Source organism: Grammomys surdaster, unplaced genomic scaffold (genome assembly GCF_004785775.1).
Source record: "Grammomys surdaster isolate TR1022 unplaced genomic scaffold, NIH_TR_1.0 205, whole genome shotgun sequence".
Classification (NCBI taxonomy): Eukaryota; Metazoa; Chordata; class Mammalia; order Rodentia; family Muridae; genus Grammomys; species Grammomys surdaster.
The window spans coordinates 4,321,767-4,337,565 of NW_021604650.1; the positions used below are offsets into that span (position 1 = coordinate 4,321,767).

Below are 15,799 nucleotides of genomic sequence, written 5' to 3' on the forward strand. Positions count from 1 at the left end.
AGACAGAGCAAGCCAGAGAATGAAAAGGTGTTAGAAGATTCAAACGGATTGTCAGAGTTAATATGAGGCCAATCAGAGCAATTCAGGACAGGATGAGAGAAGCCAGATAGATCTTGGATAGGAGTTTCAGCCAGAACAGCTGAGTAGAACCAGCCAGTTATAGCTCAGAAAGAAGTAGAAATGGTGAACTTATTCATCAGCAAGTCTCAGAGAATGTGAATATTCTGGGCCTAGATTAGATTGTATGGAGGCTAGAAGCCTCCAGGACTATACCTAAATTAGAGTATAAGGAGGCTAAAAGATTCCCAGGACTAGGCATAGGCTAGCAGATGGAAGTAAGCACCCTAAAGGAGAATAAAAGGTACTTTTACAGCTTTCTAGTGTGACTTCAAGAAACCCAAAGCTTATCTTTTTGATTTTCTGTAAAAGCCCCAGGCTACTTATTTTGTGGCTGGATCAGGAACTTTGACAGCACTTGCACAAATCTCCTTTAGAATTTCTTGGATATTATTTCTTTAATACTCAATACTGAATTAGTTCCAATTATTTATTCATACCCATTACTTCTCTCTTTATCTTACAATCTTTCTTTTAAATTTTTAACTTCTACTCTGAGGTTTTAAATTTTGAAGCCCCCTCTCTTCCCCTTGTGTTCTTTTCAGTAGACCTGGTGTTTAGTGATACATTATCTTGATCTTTCTGGAGGTAGCAATTATTTTTTTAAATATGTTTTGTATATTTTACAGTCTTTCTGTTTTCTTTTGCATTTTTCTGTTTGCTGTGATGCTCTTTTTGTTTTTGTTTTCAAGACAGAGTGTCTCTGTGTAACAACCCTGGCTGTTCTGGAACTCACCTGTGGACCAGGCTGGCCTTGAACTCACAGAGATCTGTCTGCCTCTGCCTCCCAAATGCTGTTCCACCACTATCTGGCTGCTCTGCTATTCTTTATGCTAGGCTTTCTGGAGTGATTTGGTAATCTTTGTGTGCCTTTGCTCATATGCAAAGTCAGGGATGCACAAATGGAGAGTTAATCCCGGGAACTATCATTCTTTCTGTTTCCACACTGCAAGAACAGAGGGAGTGGTACCACCTATTATTTAAGAACTTTTTAGCTTTTCATTTCCGAATGTCTTGGACTGACCAGAATTAGGACCTCTTGGGAGAAATGGCAGATTTCAAAGATGTGGCAGAGAAGAAATTATATGAACCAGGCACATGCTGTGAGAGGAATGAAATTGCTCAGAAAACACACAAAAGCTCCTAGGACAGCTTGTACAGCCAAAGCTGGGACATTGTAAAGATCATGATAAATAATGATGCTATAAGAGTCTGAATTCATACTAATAATAGATTCAGGAAAGAGTGAGTGGGCAGACAGGGACATACCTTACTGAAGTTGCAAAGGCATCTAATAAATGCAGAAGCTGTTCAGTGTCATCCTCTGCTACATAGTGAGTTAGAGGCCAGCCTGGACTATATGAAACACTGTCTCCAATAAAAAATGCGTGTAAATATCATAGTGTCAGTTTTCAATAAGTACTGAAATTAGCGAATGTTCTAAGAGCATCATCCATAAGATGTCTTTTTGCAGATTATTTACTCATGAGTCACCAAAGAAAATGATTACTTCACAGTGAAGAAATCTGTTACTATCATCTTAACTCATAAAGTCATCAACAGTACTCAGACAAGTTGTCCTCATGTAGTTAGCATTACAGCTAAAAAAATGTACATCTAGCATTCATGGCATTCAAAAGTGAAATGAAAGATGGAAATGCTAACAACCAAAACTTTTAAATATATTTAAATGATAAGAAATAAAGGAGACTTGGTTTCAGTTGTATGTGACCCAGGCATAGTCATTGCCTCTGAGGTGTTGTAGAACAATTATGGTTCAGCATTTCCTTACCTGGGTGTGTTCAGAGAATAATTCAGCAAACTTCTGAAGAAGTTAAGGAGAGGCTGAAGGTGCATGAAATACTTGAGGTCTAGGTATCATCTTCAGCAGCATTCTTGAACACATACATGTACAGGTTGCTAAGTCAGTTGTTTAGAAGTTTCTTGAACTGCTTAGATGGAACTTCCTATTACTAGACTTTTTTTTTCTTTTACTTGCATATGTGTGTAAGTATTTAAGTGCCCTCAGAGGCCAGAAGATATTGTCACTTCCCCTGAAACTAGAGTTAGAGCACTTGGGAGCTATTTGACATGGATATTGGGAGTCAAACTTGAGTTCTTAACTATTGAGCACAATCTCTACCCTACAACCTACCCTCCACTCCTGGGCACCAAACCATGAAACTTGTAATGTTAACAAATGAGAGTGATTGATAGGCAGGTGCCATGTTAGGCAGGGCTTATTGGCCTTGCCATTATAGCAAATCACTAATCTGGCTCATTTAGTTAGTGAACTCCAGTAAAGTTTCAAGTCATCCCCAGGTGTCAATTATCTCACCCCTACTGTCCTCCCCCCCCCCCAAGTAGTTCATCTCACTCATAGCACAGTTTCACTTTTTAGTCTGGAGTGTAAAGGAATCCTGGCTGGGATAGGATGTGACCTTTCTTGTCCTGGCATTGGTGTGTGGCTCCTTTGATTTTCAGTGTAGCTGGGTTGTGCTGTTCCAGTTCAAAGAGCTGGTGTTTTGTTTTGTTTTGTTTTGTTTTGTTTTGTTTTAAGCTTATGGGCATCTGCTAATATGGAAGAGGTTGAGATTTAGGATCTAAGTATAGTATCTTTTGATCGATATTCTATTTCATTCTAGAACTCCTCTGATTTTACTGTCTTCTTGCTTGTAGATTGTCCTTTGGGGAGTGGACATGGACAAAACCAAAAAACATGTTTCTACTTTTGTTTGTAGACCTATTTTCATTGCCTATTGATTGCTTCTCTTTACCCAGCAGTCTTAGTACTGTGCTGACATTCTGTTTTGCTCTTCTGAATCTCATTTCTTAACTATCCTAAGATTTTTAAATATACACATTTTCTTGGTATTAAACACATCTAGAGTTTGTCTTAATCAGTCTTTGATGATCTATGTTAACTGTCACCTTGACAGAATCTAGAGTCACTTGGAAAACAGGCCTTTGGTCATACCTGTGTGGATTATTTTGAGGTGGAAGAAAGACTTGTCCACTATGGGCAAGTAACATTAATCACTCTTTGTTTTTTTGATTGTGGATACCAGCTGCTTCAGGCTCCTGACTTCTTGACTCCCTCTTCATGGTGGATTGTACCCTTGAACTGTGTGCTGAAGTGAGCTCTTTCTCCCTTGAGTTGCTTTTGTTCAGGATTTTTTGTTTGTTTTTAAATTACAGCTATAGGAAATGAAGCAAAGACACAGTCCAAGTGAAAAAACATAAGCCCTTGAACAAAGGCTCTTTCTTTAAAGGATAGATGATGCCCCAGCATCCTTAGACAGTGTATGGACCCAACTGACAACAGTGTTTGCTTTTGGCGTTTGAATAGGGATACAGACATTATCTTGATGACACTGTTGGGAGTCTGTGAGAGTAGATGTGGTATTTTGCCTGCAAGTGGCCAGAATAGGAGGTTATTGGTGGTATTACAATTTATTGCAGAATAGCTCGAGGGTCCTTGAACTACACAGATTTAATGCCAGTTTGTGCGTGTGTGCAATCATGCGTGTACATATTTTGGAGAGTGTCTTAGTTTTGTTGTTGTTTTGTTTTGTTTTGTTTTGAGACAAGGTCTCTCTCTGGCCCTGAGTGTCCTGGAACACGCCACATAGACCAGGCTGGCCATGAACTCACAGAGATCTACCTGCCTCTGCCTTCGGAGTACTGGGATTAAAAGGGTGTGCTACACACGTGGCAGAAGGGTTCTTTGAAACTTTAACAGAGAACGATAGCTTGAACTGGATGTAACCTTTAGTAATGACAGGTCCCATGTCTGTGCAGACACACAGACATACACACAATTTTATGTGTATGAGTATTTTACCAGTATCCGCTGCATGTGTGTGTGGGTGGGTGGGGGGGGAAGGGATTATCTGCAAAGCCTAGAAGAGGCTGTCAGGTTCCCATAGAACTGGAGTTATAGATGTTTGTGTGTCATCATGTGGGACTGGGGATCAAACCTGGTTCCTTTGCAAGAGTAGCTAGTGCTCTTATCTGCTGAGCCATCTTTGCAGCCCTTTGCTTGATATTTTAAAGTACAGTGCTTTTGTAGTCAGCCTTATGTCATTTCATAGATAGTAAGGATATGATTCTTTAGTCACTGACAGTGCTTCTATGGCACCTGCGTTTATCTCCAGGTTATTCTTCAGTGTGGAATAAAAACTGTAGTATAGGATTATCTGTTTTTTCCATATTCTCATAGAAAAGCTTCAATTTGAGCTTTTTACTTCTGTGAAATGTGGTTCTATGAGAACCAAGACTCTGAGACAGTCTTTTTTGTAAATGGCAGCTGTCACCAGACCAAAACACAGCATATGTGATTCTCTGTTTTGTTTTTGTCTTTACAGGAATACTTCTGTTTCATACAATATCCTCTCTTACTCCTGCTAATCTGCTAATGTAATTTGGAAGATAGCTGTCACCAGGATAACTTGTAATGGGCAAGGAGCCACAGAGAAGAAAACATTTCTTTTAGTTTTAACCTTGGTTTGAAAGGTAAGACTGTTATGATCATCAGGTGTTTTCTTCTTAGAATCCTTGCACATAGGAAAGCTGTTACATGTTCTGAAGCAGGTCTGGAGAGTCCATCTGCACTAGTGAGAGTGTAGTACTATGATGTTTTCAGGATGTTAAATAGCAGCTGATGTAGCTGACTTTAGTTATCTAGGAATCTGCAGAACTCAGAGGGTTTTCTCGTTTCCAGTGGATATTGAGCTGGCCACTAAGGAGCAACCAGTCTTTCAAGCTGGAGTGGTTCAGATGAAGAGCAGAAGTAGAGGTCTTAGACTCAGGCTGCCCGACTCTGTGTGAGGTGTTCATTTTGTACCAGTGGCTTCTAGTGAGCTGCCTCACAATTTTTGAATTGTAATTGCTATAACTCTTTACTGGAACTTTTGATTAAAGATCAGAGATTAACTCTGCATATTTAACTTTGGCTCAGTGTGTAGCTGCTTGTATTATGAATGTTAATTATGTTCCCCCCAAAACTGTTTGCACTAGAGAGTCTGAACGTAGCTTCTGGGAACCTGCCCACAGTTGGTTTTGATTAGTAAATAAAGATGCCAGCAGCCCATATCTGGGGAGGACAAACAGAGGCTCGATTTTAGGATTTCCCAGACTTGGGACCAGGAGGAAAGGAAGGAGGAGAGCGGCTATGCTTTAGGAGAGTGTGGAGAGAGGAGATATACAGAGGTTGTTATGGGGTAGGGCCCTAAGCAAGGAGAGTATCCTGGGCCGCACTTTGTTGGCCCAGAGGGCATCACAAATGGGTCCCGATTGGCCAAGATGGGACATAGATGTTAGTAAGTGATAACTCAGAGTTATTGGTGGGAGGTAGATTCTAGTAGCATGGAGGCTAAGCTATTGTGCTTCATAGGGCATATTAAAATATAAAGGTTGTGTGTGTCTTTCATTCAGGAACATAAACCATTGAGGCAGGTAGCAAACCCCACACCGGGATTTATTAATAAATAACTAATAAACAGATGGCACCCAACATTTATGTCTCAGTGAGACTGACCTGTTCATCTACATTTCAGAATTCCTGCTGGCTCCAGGACTAGCTTCTCCTTGGTGGCTTCCTTTTGTATCTTCTGATTGGCATTGTCTCTCAAGCCTTTTGACTATTTGTAGTATATTTGCCCATTCATCTCCACAGCTGTGGAGCTGTAATGACTTTGATTCTGATCACCAGCTAATTGATCCCAGACATCTAGACTGTTGCTTTGCCTATGACCTGCCAAGCCCCTCAAGAAAGAGGTGGCATCTATAGTGGTATTCCTCCTCTGCCGTTTTCTCCAACTGAGTCTGTATGTCACTGTCCTGTGACTTCTGTGTGGGAACTTCCTCCAGCTGTTGTAATTTCCTTAGCTGTTTATTATTCAGTAACTGCACAAGGACTAATCTTGTTTAGAAAAATTCAGTCTTGGCCCTGAGCTTAAAGAATCAAAATAAAATCCACTGAGCTGGGAATGGTGGCACACACCTTTAATCTTAGCGTTCAGGAAGCAGAAGCAGGCAGATGTCTGTGAGTTTGAGGCTAGCTTGGTCTACAGAGCAAGTTGTAGGATGAATAGTCAGGGATACACAGGAAAACTCAAAAAACAAAACCCAAAACAAAAAAAAGCTTACTGTTGGTAAGTCATTAAATTGTGGTACGGCAGAGCAGGTCAGAAATTAATGCCATACTCCTAAAGAAGTGCATGTACCTCACTGTGGACACACCGAGTGTAGTGGTGTGACAGCTCTGACACTGCCAGGACCTGCTGATGAACAGTGAGGAGAATGGCTATAGTTTTAATTAACTTACATTTTTATAAGTTTGATGCATTTGTTGAACTAACCCTTTTCTAGGTCTCATGCATCAATCATTGTTGTCTTTTAGCTGTAGATGTCACTGCACCATGTTGAGTTGTAGCATGTCACGGCAGACTCTGTGAAAAAGTTGTCTTTTCTCAGCTGATTCGAAAAATATTCTGCCTATGACTCTTTTATGAAGACATTAGACTAAAACCTCAAAGAATTAGACTAAAACCTCGGGTTTGTGACAAATGCAGTAACATCCTCTTGTCACATTCTTCCTTCCGCACAGACTTGGGCCTGCTTAGTCAGCTTCATTCACTTCAGTGTCCTAAGTGCCTCTGTGTGTATTCCTACTCTGGTCCACCTTGGCTATGAAGAGGCGGTTGGATCTGTCATGTGCATACCTCCTTCTCCTTCATCTTCTAATCTCGTGCCTCTTGCCCACCTCTGGATATGTTGCTCTTGAGCTTTTCCATAGCCACTGTATGTATCTTCTTGTCCTCTCTTGCAAGGTGTCTTAGCTTCTTGTTTCCTGTATGTTTGCCTTGTTTTGTGAAGCACACTTTGAGGGGCTACTTGAGAAAGGGTGGGAGTCTGCAGAACTACTTTTTCTTTTTTTTTTTTTTTTTTTTTTAAGATTTATTTATTTAATTTATGAGTAGTACACTGTAGCTGTCTTCAGACACACCAGAAGAGGGCATCCAATCTCATTACGGATGGTTTTGAGCCACCATGTGGTTGCTGGGATTTGAACTCAGGACCTCTGGAAGAACAGTCAGTGCTCTTAACCGCTGAGCCATCTCTCCAGCCCAGAACTACTTTTTCTGAAGTATCCTCTACAACTACTAGAGGAGGCTGGTGTCATGGTTTTGTTTTTGTGGGTTTCTCTCCCCTGGACAAATTTCAAGACTGTCTTTGCAGCCACAAATTTCATGAATATCCAAGAGATTTTTTTTTTTCACAGTGTTTGTGTTGGCCTGTGTGGGTCCTAAAGACAGCTCTTTTGATTATTTTTGGGAAATACCATTTTACTTTCTTTGTGTTCTCCATCAAGGTGGTAGATTATAGTGTATCCTTCTAAACTGGATGTGACAGTGCACATGTCTCAACCAAGGACTGTGTGTTTCAGGTTTGAGCCCAACCTTGGCTACTTGGTGAATTTTAAAATGTAGGACTGTGGGCTGGAGAAATCGCTCAGCATTGAAGAACCCTTGCTGCATTTGCAGATGTCGTAGGTTCTTTTATCATGTCCCACATTAGGCTACTCTGTGCCACCTTTAACTCTAATTCTAAGGGGATCCAGGAAACTCTGGTGGCCTCCACAGAACTTCAGGCATGCGTGAAGGAATGTTCTATTTGTAAAATTAATGAACACACACACACACACGAAGATGAAATTTTAAGTAGTAGAGCTTCGACTACTCAGTGGTAGAGTGCTTTCCTAGCATGCCAGAGATCCTAAGTTCAGTTCCTATTTTTTGAAACCCCCACTTGCCAAAGAAAGCTATTTGCGCATGTTATACTGGTTTTATTTGGATATTAGACGTGCCAGATATTTCATTGTGTTCAGTCTTTTTATTCATTTGTTGGCTGTCATTTCCTGTTTTTTATGCTTTCATATTTCATTAAAGTTACCATAGTAGAGAAAGGTTATGCAGGGTCGTGATCACTAAGCCTGTAGAGCCTTTCTGTTTTCTTCCAGGGGTTCTATGACAGCCATATATAGCTATAATTTGTACATTTTACATCAAAACAGTTTTGATAGGTAGAATGACAATCATTTAGTGCTGGTGCAGCCTTCTTCCAGAATGAAGCTACCCTCGCAGAGGTTCTCTGTGTAACTGCAGCCTCTCCTTAAGAGCTCTAGCCTCTGCTCATAGTGATCTTTACTTTCCTCTTTGGTTCTTATTCTTGCTCCACAGGATAGGTTTTCTCTTATATGTGATAACAGAAAAGAGTTTTAGTGTTTTCAAACCTACTTGCTTTGTCCTTAAAGTCGTTGAGTCTTCTGTAACTTCTGGCCATTTTGGATGCCATTGTGGTTGGCAGTCTTCAGTTTCCCTCAGTGTAAGATACTGTATTTGTTGACATAATGTGATGTGGTCCAGTAAGATGTCATCTGTCCAGGGTAGGCCACAATGAGATAGTATCTATCTCCTGTGGACTAGGACAAGTTTTACTTAGATGTGGCTCACATGGTGTTTGTATTAGGTAGGTATCACTCAGAGACTAGGAGTGAAAGGAGACTTGGGATAGGTACGTAGGGATGAATTTGAATGGGGAGTATGTGTGTCCATGGTTTAGAAAACATATAAGAGTTTAAAAATATTCCCTTCATAGCACTCTTTAAAACAATGTTAAAAGTTTTGGACACATTTTGTTTTCTGAGGCTTTTCCTATGTGTTACTTGGGCAGAAGCAGCTGCTTCTATTTCTGTATTGTTTGTTTGTTGTGCTCCAGGTGTTTAGGTGACTGCAACCACTGCAGTGGGAGTTGTCCTAGCAATGTTTACTGCAAGGATTTGCTCTGATGTTCCCCTTGGGCTTGGAATCATAAGGACTACAGTGGGGCTAATTCTGAAATGATATAGACAGATTTGGCTGGCCTGGCATGTTACTGTTCAGTCTCACAGAACCCTGTGCTAGGGCTTCCTTTAATGCTTTACTGTTGGCTTCTTGAAATCATCACCATCTTGAGTTGTTTTTGGAACAGCAGTTTTGTTTTGTGTCCAGACAGTCTTGAGTATAGCTGCTACACAGGGCAGGGTATGGACTGGGAGTTTGGCAGAACCCTACTTCCTGCAGAGAGGAGTGCTCAGCTGAAGCAGAACTCTTCAGAGAGATGATGTGGTTCTTGTTATTCCTGCAGTCCACAGTTCATTAACAGTGCGATCATCAGCAGTTTCTCATTTCAGAGAAACCAAGAGCTTCTGGTAGTATGCGTTTTAAATTTAGTATTTGGTGTCATTGTTCCTTTGGCCTCTTTGGACAATCATATGGTGTGTTGCTCCTGTGTAAGCACAGCCCCTTGCATTAGTATGCTTTTCATGGTTATACATTCAAATATGTTTGTAAGAAGAAAGGCTAAATTAATCCTTAGTTGTCCCTTTGAATAACAGTTGGTGAGCAATATCCTATACTTATGATATCAGATAGATAATGCAGAGTCTCAGGCCAGAGCTGTTCTTTCCTGAATCAGAAATCAGACCGAATTTTACAAAACCTTTAGGTGACTCCTTGCCCATAAAGGTTTGGGAGCAATTCTGTAAACTCCCAAGTGGCATTGTTGGTAAATGATAAAACAGTAGCTTCTTTTGCAGTACATTCCAGCTGCTCAATTTCCACAATCAGTTAATGTGATGAGCTGCTGAGGCTTAAAGTGTTGAGATGAGGTCTCAGGGCTGCAGGCTCCAGCAGCTCTGCAGCTGGCAATAGAATCCAGGTCTCTGTGGATACTTAATGGCACTGAAGAAGTTCCAAGGGTGTCTTAGTTAGGATTACTATTGCTGTGATGAAACACCATGACCAAAAAGCAATTTGGGAAGAAAAGGATTTATTTAACTTATACTTGCATATTGCTGTTGATCATCAGGACAGGAACTCAAACAGGGCAGGAGCCTGAAGATAGGATCTGATGGCCCTGGAGGATGCTGCTTACTGGCCTGCTTTCTTATAGAACCCAGGACTGCCAGCCCAAGGATGGAACCACCCATCAACCACTAACTTAGATAATGCCTTACACCCAGATTTTATGACGGTTTCCTTCCTTTCAGATAACTCTACTTTATGTATCAAGTTGACATAAAACTAGTCCACACAAAGGATAGGATACTATCGTTACTTAATGGAAGCAAGTGATTGTCAGTCAGCCATGTTTAAGTTCCTTGGATGTGCTGATGATATTGGGTGAGCAGGACCTTGCAGAGTCTACAGACAGACTGGTGTTCTTCTCACATCTCCTGTAGATGATGTTCCACGTCTCCCAGACAGTCAGTGCTGACACACTGTGAAATGAAGGGCTCGTGTCCTAGGTTGCCTTCCAGAGCCAACCTTGGGAGTATGAAACTAGTGTAACAGTCTTAATGGATTTGTAATTAAAGCCTCGATCTGAGATTGGTCTCTTGCTCTCTTGTATAGATAGATGGCAGTTTTCACTATGGGATGAAGAAGACCAGCAGAGATCATCTGTAGGGTCAGGTGACTTGCTTCCTTAAAATATCTAGTCCTTTCATGGGGAAAAACATTTTCAAACTTCTTGGTTCAATTTGTAAAAGAAGCCTAGGATCTTGGTAGAAGGAGGTACCTTGATCTCTCACCAAACACCTCACCTTGCTGGCCAGCTTTCCTAGGGGAGATTAAGTTCCTGCTTATCTATAAGTAAGTGTCACTCAGCTAAAGTGGGGATTTGCTGTGAATGACCAGATAGTAAATACTTAGGTTTTGTGGGCCACAGATGATCTGTCACATTCCTTTCTCCAATTCCGTCCTTCCCTCAAACCTAATCCTATTAAAAAAGGTCAAAACCATTCTTAATTGGTAGGTGGTAGGTTGGGTTGGGTTGGGTGTGTTTGCTAACCTACCCTGTTTTTATTTTATTGTAACTAATCGGTCTTTTTATAAAACCTATATTTGGTGAATTTCCCAACTAAGAATATGATTTGGGAAGTCTCACTTGGTGTGAGTAAATCTACTTGATTCATAATTTAGAATTGTAACTACAGTTTTCAGCCATCTCTAGCAAACTGTGTGCTCTGAGTTCTTCTTTTTTTTTTTTAAGTTCTTTTATTGTTGTTTTGTTTTTTCTTTTTGTTTTAAATTTATTTATTTATTTTATGTATATGAGTACATTGTAGCTGTCTTCAGACACACCAGAAGAGGGCATCAGATCCCATTACAGATGGTTGTGAGCCACCATGTGGTTGCTGGGAGTTGAACTCAGGACCTCTGGAAGAGCAGTCAGTGCTCTTAACCGCTGAGCCATCTCTCCAGCCCCGAGTTCTTCTTTTGATAGGGTCTTGGGCAGCTCACGAGGACCTTGAATCTTTTGTCCCATAACTATGGAGTAGTAAAGCTGTAAAAATACATTTTTGAAAAGTTTGTGATTTTTAAAGGATTTACAAATAAATGAACAGCAGCTACTCTAGTAGAAGATTTTAGAGAATACTAAGGTGTGACTTTGTGCCCCTAAATAGGACAGCCTCTCCCCCCTTTCTCTTTGGGAGTAAAGAAAAGAAATACAAAAAAGGAAAACTCCCCTTGTTCCCCCCTCCTTTTTAAAAATTAATTTAGTTTTATTTCATGTACATTGGTGTTTTGCCTTCATGTATGTTTGTGTGAGGGTGTCTGATCCTCTAAAACTGGAGTTAAAGACAGTTGTGAGCTCCTGTGTGGGTAGTGGGAAATGAACCCAGATCCTCTGGGAGAGCAGCCAGTGCTCTTAATGGCTGAGCCATCTCTATTGCCTCCCCTTTCCTCTTTCGTATTATCTTCTGGTACTGCCAGCTGATTAGGATAAAATGACATGAGTTTTGTTTTTGTTTTGACCATTTCTTCCAAATCTGAAAACCAAAGCAGTATATATGTCTTAAGGTTTCCCTCTATTGACTTTTTCTGGACTGGTTTTTTGTTGCTTGTTGCCATTTTTGCAGTGTCTTCCCAATCAGAACTAGCTTAGCATTGTATTTAAATCAGGTAAATACCTTGAACTTTCTTGAACTTTCTTAATGTTGCTTGTTGGACAGTCAGGCAGAGCACCTGTCATGTGTTGTGGACCCTCCTCTGAACAACCTATTGTGTGCACAGCCTGCTTAAATACCTTCTGCTGCCTGCCAGGTGTCTTTCTGCATCCTGTCATAGTTGAGGAAGGTCACTTGCTTGTGTGGTTGTTGCATCTGTGTTGGGAGCTGCATTTCTCTAGCTTGTTGTCATGTTGTGTGCATAGGGAAACGCTGTGCTTCTCTGGGGGCCTCTGCCTTGTTTCCTCCTGTGGAGCTGTGTTGCCTGCTTCCCCAGCCCACCTCTCAGGTATCCCTCTCAAGTGAGGTGTGTGAATCTGGGTCATGTGAACTGAGCAGCAGCCGTTTGTCCTTCCTTGGCTTTCAGTCTTCTTGTGGTTCAAGAACTTGCCAGTGTCCTTGAGAGCATATAAAGGCGTTGTAAACTGATTTTGGTAATTCTTGATACTTGACAGTATTGCTTTATGAAACTGTTCCCTAAGGTTTCTTGAACTTTCTTAATGTTGCTTGTTGGACAGTCAGGCAGAGCACCTGTCATGTGTTGTGGACCCTCCTCTGAACAACCTATTGTGTGCACAGCCTGCTTTTTAGCTCTCATTCTTGGGTCAGTCAGTCACTTTGACTAAGAGTGTGAGTAAAGTTTACCTCTATAATTCCTCTATTTTATTGTGTTATGTTTGTTTGTTTGTTTGTTTGTTTGTTAGTTTGAGACAGGGTTTCTCAGAATTCACTCTGTAAAACAAGTTGGTCTCAAACTGAGATCTACCCATCTCTGCCTCCTTAGTGTTGGGATGCATGTCCTATCACACCTTGTTAAATTTTCTACTTTTTTTTTTTTTTAAGATTTTGTTTATTTATTTTATGTAGCTGTCTTCAGACACACCAGAAGAGGGCATTGGATCCCATTACAGATGGTTGTAAGCCACCATGTGGCTGCTGGGAATTGAACTCAGGACCTTTGGAAGAACAGTCAGTGCTTTTAACCGCTGAGCCATCTCTCCAGTCCCCTAAATTTTCTACTTTTAAAGAAATGATTCTTGAGAACATTGAGTATGAGTGATTTAGCAAAACACACAGATGTAAAGGTAGATCTGCTTTACATAGATAGGACCTTTCTACTTTTTCCCTTTATTTGTAAGAACTTGTAGATATTGGTGAGCTTTTCTGGTGGTAGTCCTGTCAGGATGTACTTCACTGGGTGGCTGGCTAAGCTGTAGCTGATGGAGAGCTTTTGTTTGGACACATGACCTTGAGCCTTACCACACTCTCAAGGAAGTCTCTCTGAGCCCTTCGGAGGCTAGCATACCTTGAGTAGTTCTGTTGCTGTGGAGGCTTGTGCTGGATGACTGCATCTTGTTATTACCTTCTGGTTAAAAACGGCCTTTGAGGGCTGGAGAGATGGCTCAGTGGTTAAGAGCACTGACTGCACTTCCAGAGGTCCTGAGTTCAAATCCCAGCAACCACATGGTGGCCCACAACCATCTGTAATGAGATCTGATGCCCTCTTCTGGTGTGTCTGAAGACAGCTACAGTGTATTCATATATAATAAATAAATCTTTAAAAAAAAAAAAAAAAAAACGGCCTTTGAGACCTCTGTCACATTCCATGTATAACAAATGAGTGCCTTTTTGGCTCTGTGACTTGAAGAACAAGCATTTCATGATTGTGGGCATGGAGAACAAGTTGAGGAAAGACTATACATGAAGTATATACCTCCAACAGGAGATTGACTGTCAGCTGTTTCTCTTAGTGACTCAGGATAGTTTGCCTTAACTCTTCAATAATTAAGTTCTAAAGTTTAGTTCTTTCTGGCACTTTATGACCTCAGATTTTTAGTTATTAATGAACTCACCTGCAACTTTACAGTGGGTGGGTATTCATTCCCTCTGTGATAAGGAAAGTGCTGGCTATGCCTCTTCATTTGTCATTTGTTGCTGAAGATGACAATTCTCTGAAGAATCTATTCTTTATCCTTCAAAAAAGAGTTTTTTCTGTCTCGATCTTTATCTGTCTGTTTCACAGTTTCTCTGCCTGCACCCCCTGCCCCCATTTTGCTTTTTTAGCCCAGGCTAGACTTGAACGTGCAGTAATTTTCATCAGCTAGCCAAGTGGTAGAATTTGAAGTATGAAGTATTTTTGCTTACAAAAAGTTTTTAAATTAATGGGTAACATGCTTGTGGAGGTCAGAAGACAACTTGGAAAAGCTGGTTCTTTCTACCTGGGAGTCTTAGGGATCGAACTGTGTTCTTCAGGCTTGTCAGCAAGCTTCTTTTCCTGCTGAAACACATTGCCTTGCCTCAGCATTCTTCTGTGTGTGTGTGTGTGTGTGTGTGTGTGTGTGTGTGTGTGTGTGTGTGACAAGTTCTTGTTGTGTAGCTCAGGCTGGCTAAGAATTTGTGATCCTTGTGCCTCTCGAAAATTTTAGAATTTTGGGTATGTGCCAGCCTGGCTTGGATAAATTGTTTTTCAGGTTAAAATCTTTCCAAGCTTTTGTATTCAGCATTTTCAACATTTTAGCCAACTAAAAGTATTTTCTATAATGGAGCGATAGCATCTAATTTCCATTCTCAGCACCCACTTGTGGCCCACAAACATCTGTTAACTTCAGTCCCAGAGCATCAAAACCTCTTCTGGTTTCCATAACCATTCCATGCAGGTCATGCATGCATAAAATACAAATAAGTAAAAAAAAAAAAAAAAATTTAAAAATCTAAAAAGAAAGCCAATAAATAAATTCTTTAAAAAAAATTTTTTTTTTTTGAAAAGGGAAAAATCCTGCCAGTGTTACTTCTTAAGAAGTCATTTTGTAGATTCAATGTGAAACTGCTTTATTTTTGCGTCAATGCCAAGTTGGCATTGTAGACCAAAACTGAACTGAAATTCGGTGTGTGGAAAATTAGTAAAGCTGGAATTTTATAAAAATCTTTCTCTGTCTCGTTTAGAACAGCATGTTTTGGAAATTTGATCTTCACTCGTCATCCCACATAGACACGCTTCTAGAGAGAGAAGATGTAACTCTGAAGGAGCTAATGGATGAGGAGGACGTCTTACAGGAATGTAAGGCACAGAACCGCAAGCTCATAGAGTTTCTGTTAAAAGCAGAATGTCTGGAAGACTTAGTCTCATTCATTATAGAAGAGCCACCTCAAGACATGGATGAGAAGATCCGGTACAAGTAAGAAAATGACATCTTTGCCTTAGGGTGGGGTGAGAATGATGACTCTTGCCCTTTAAGAAATCCCTAGAGCCAATAGAGCCATTGACAAGTTAAGTTTGTCAAGAGCTACAGGCTTTATGGGACACACAGCTGATTCTGGAGCCAACTCCAGTGAGTCACAGGCATCTAAAATGTTCTGAATCTTTGCCAGAAGTACAACATGCTTTATAATTGACAAACAAACTTCTCATATTAGTAAGATATTCAAGTAAATGTCTTCTCCACTTTCCAGATAGGAAGCCAGAAGTCTATGACTGGCTAAGATTGCCTAAAGGTTTAGTCAGAGCTTGGGTTTTAAGAGCATTGCTCAAATAGTAAGGTCAGCCCTTCATTCTGTGAGTTTTAGGTGTGGGTTGTGTGGGTTTTGGTGAACAGCAGTGAAGCTATATTTAAGCAGGAAATGACATAA

At 40.6% G+C, this 15,799-nt stretch overlaps 1 protein-coding gene across 5 annotated transcripts in view; it reads left to right on the forward strand.

The window, feature by feature from the left end:
* Positions 1-15,799, forward strand: part of Ppp6r3 (protein phosphatase 6 regulatory subunit 3) — a 114,364-nt gene that overhangs the window by 25,634 nt on the left and 72,931 nt on the right. For 4 of the 5 annotated variants that reach the window (XM_028771240.1, XM_028771242.1, XM_028771243.1 and 1 more), the window contains exons 2-3: positions 4,485-4,632; positions 15,116-15,348. In XM_028771240.1, the coding sequence (XP_028627073.1) occupies positions 15,122-15,348 (227 nt within the window). In that variant the 5' untranslated portion in view covers positions 4,485-4,632; positions 15,116-15,121. The remainder of the gene's footprint in view (positions 1-4,484; positions 4,633-15,115; positions 15,349-15,799) is intronic. The other variant, XM_028771241.1, reaches the window with a different exon arrangement.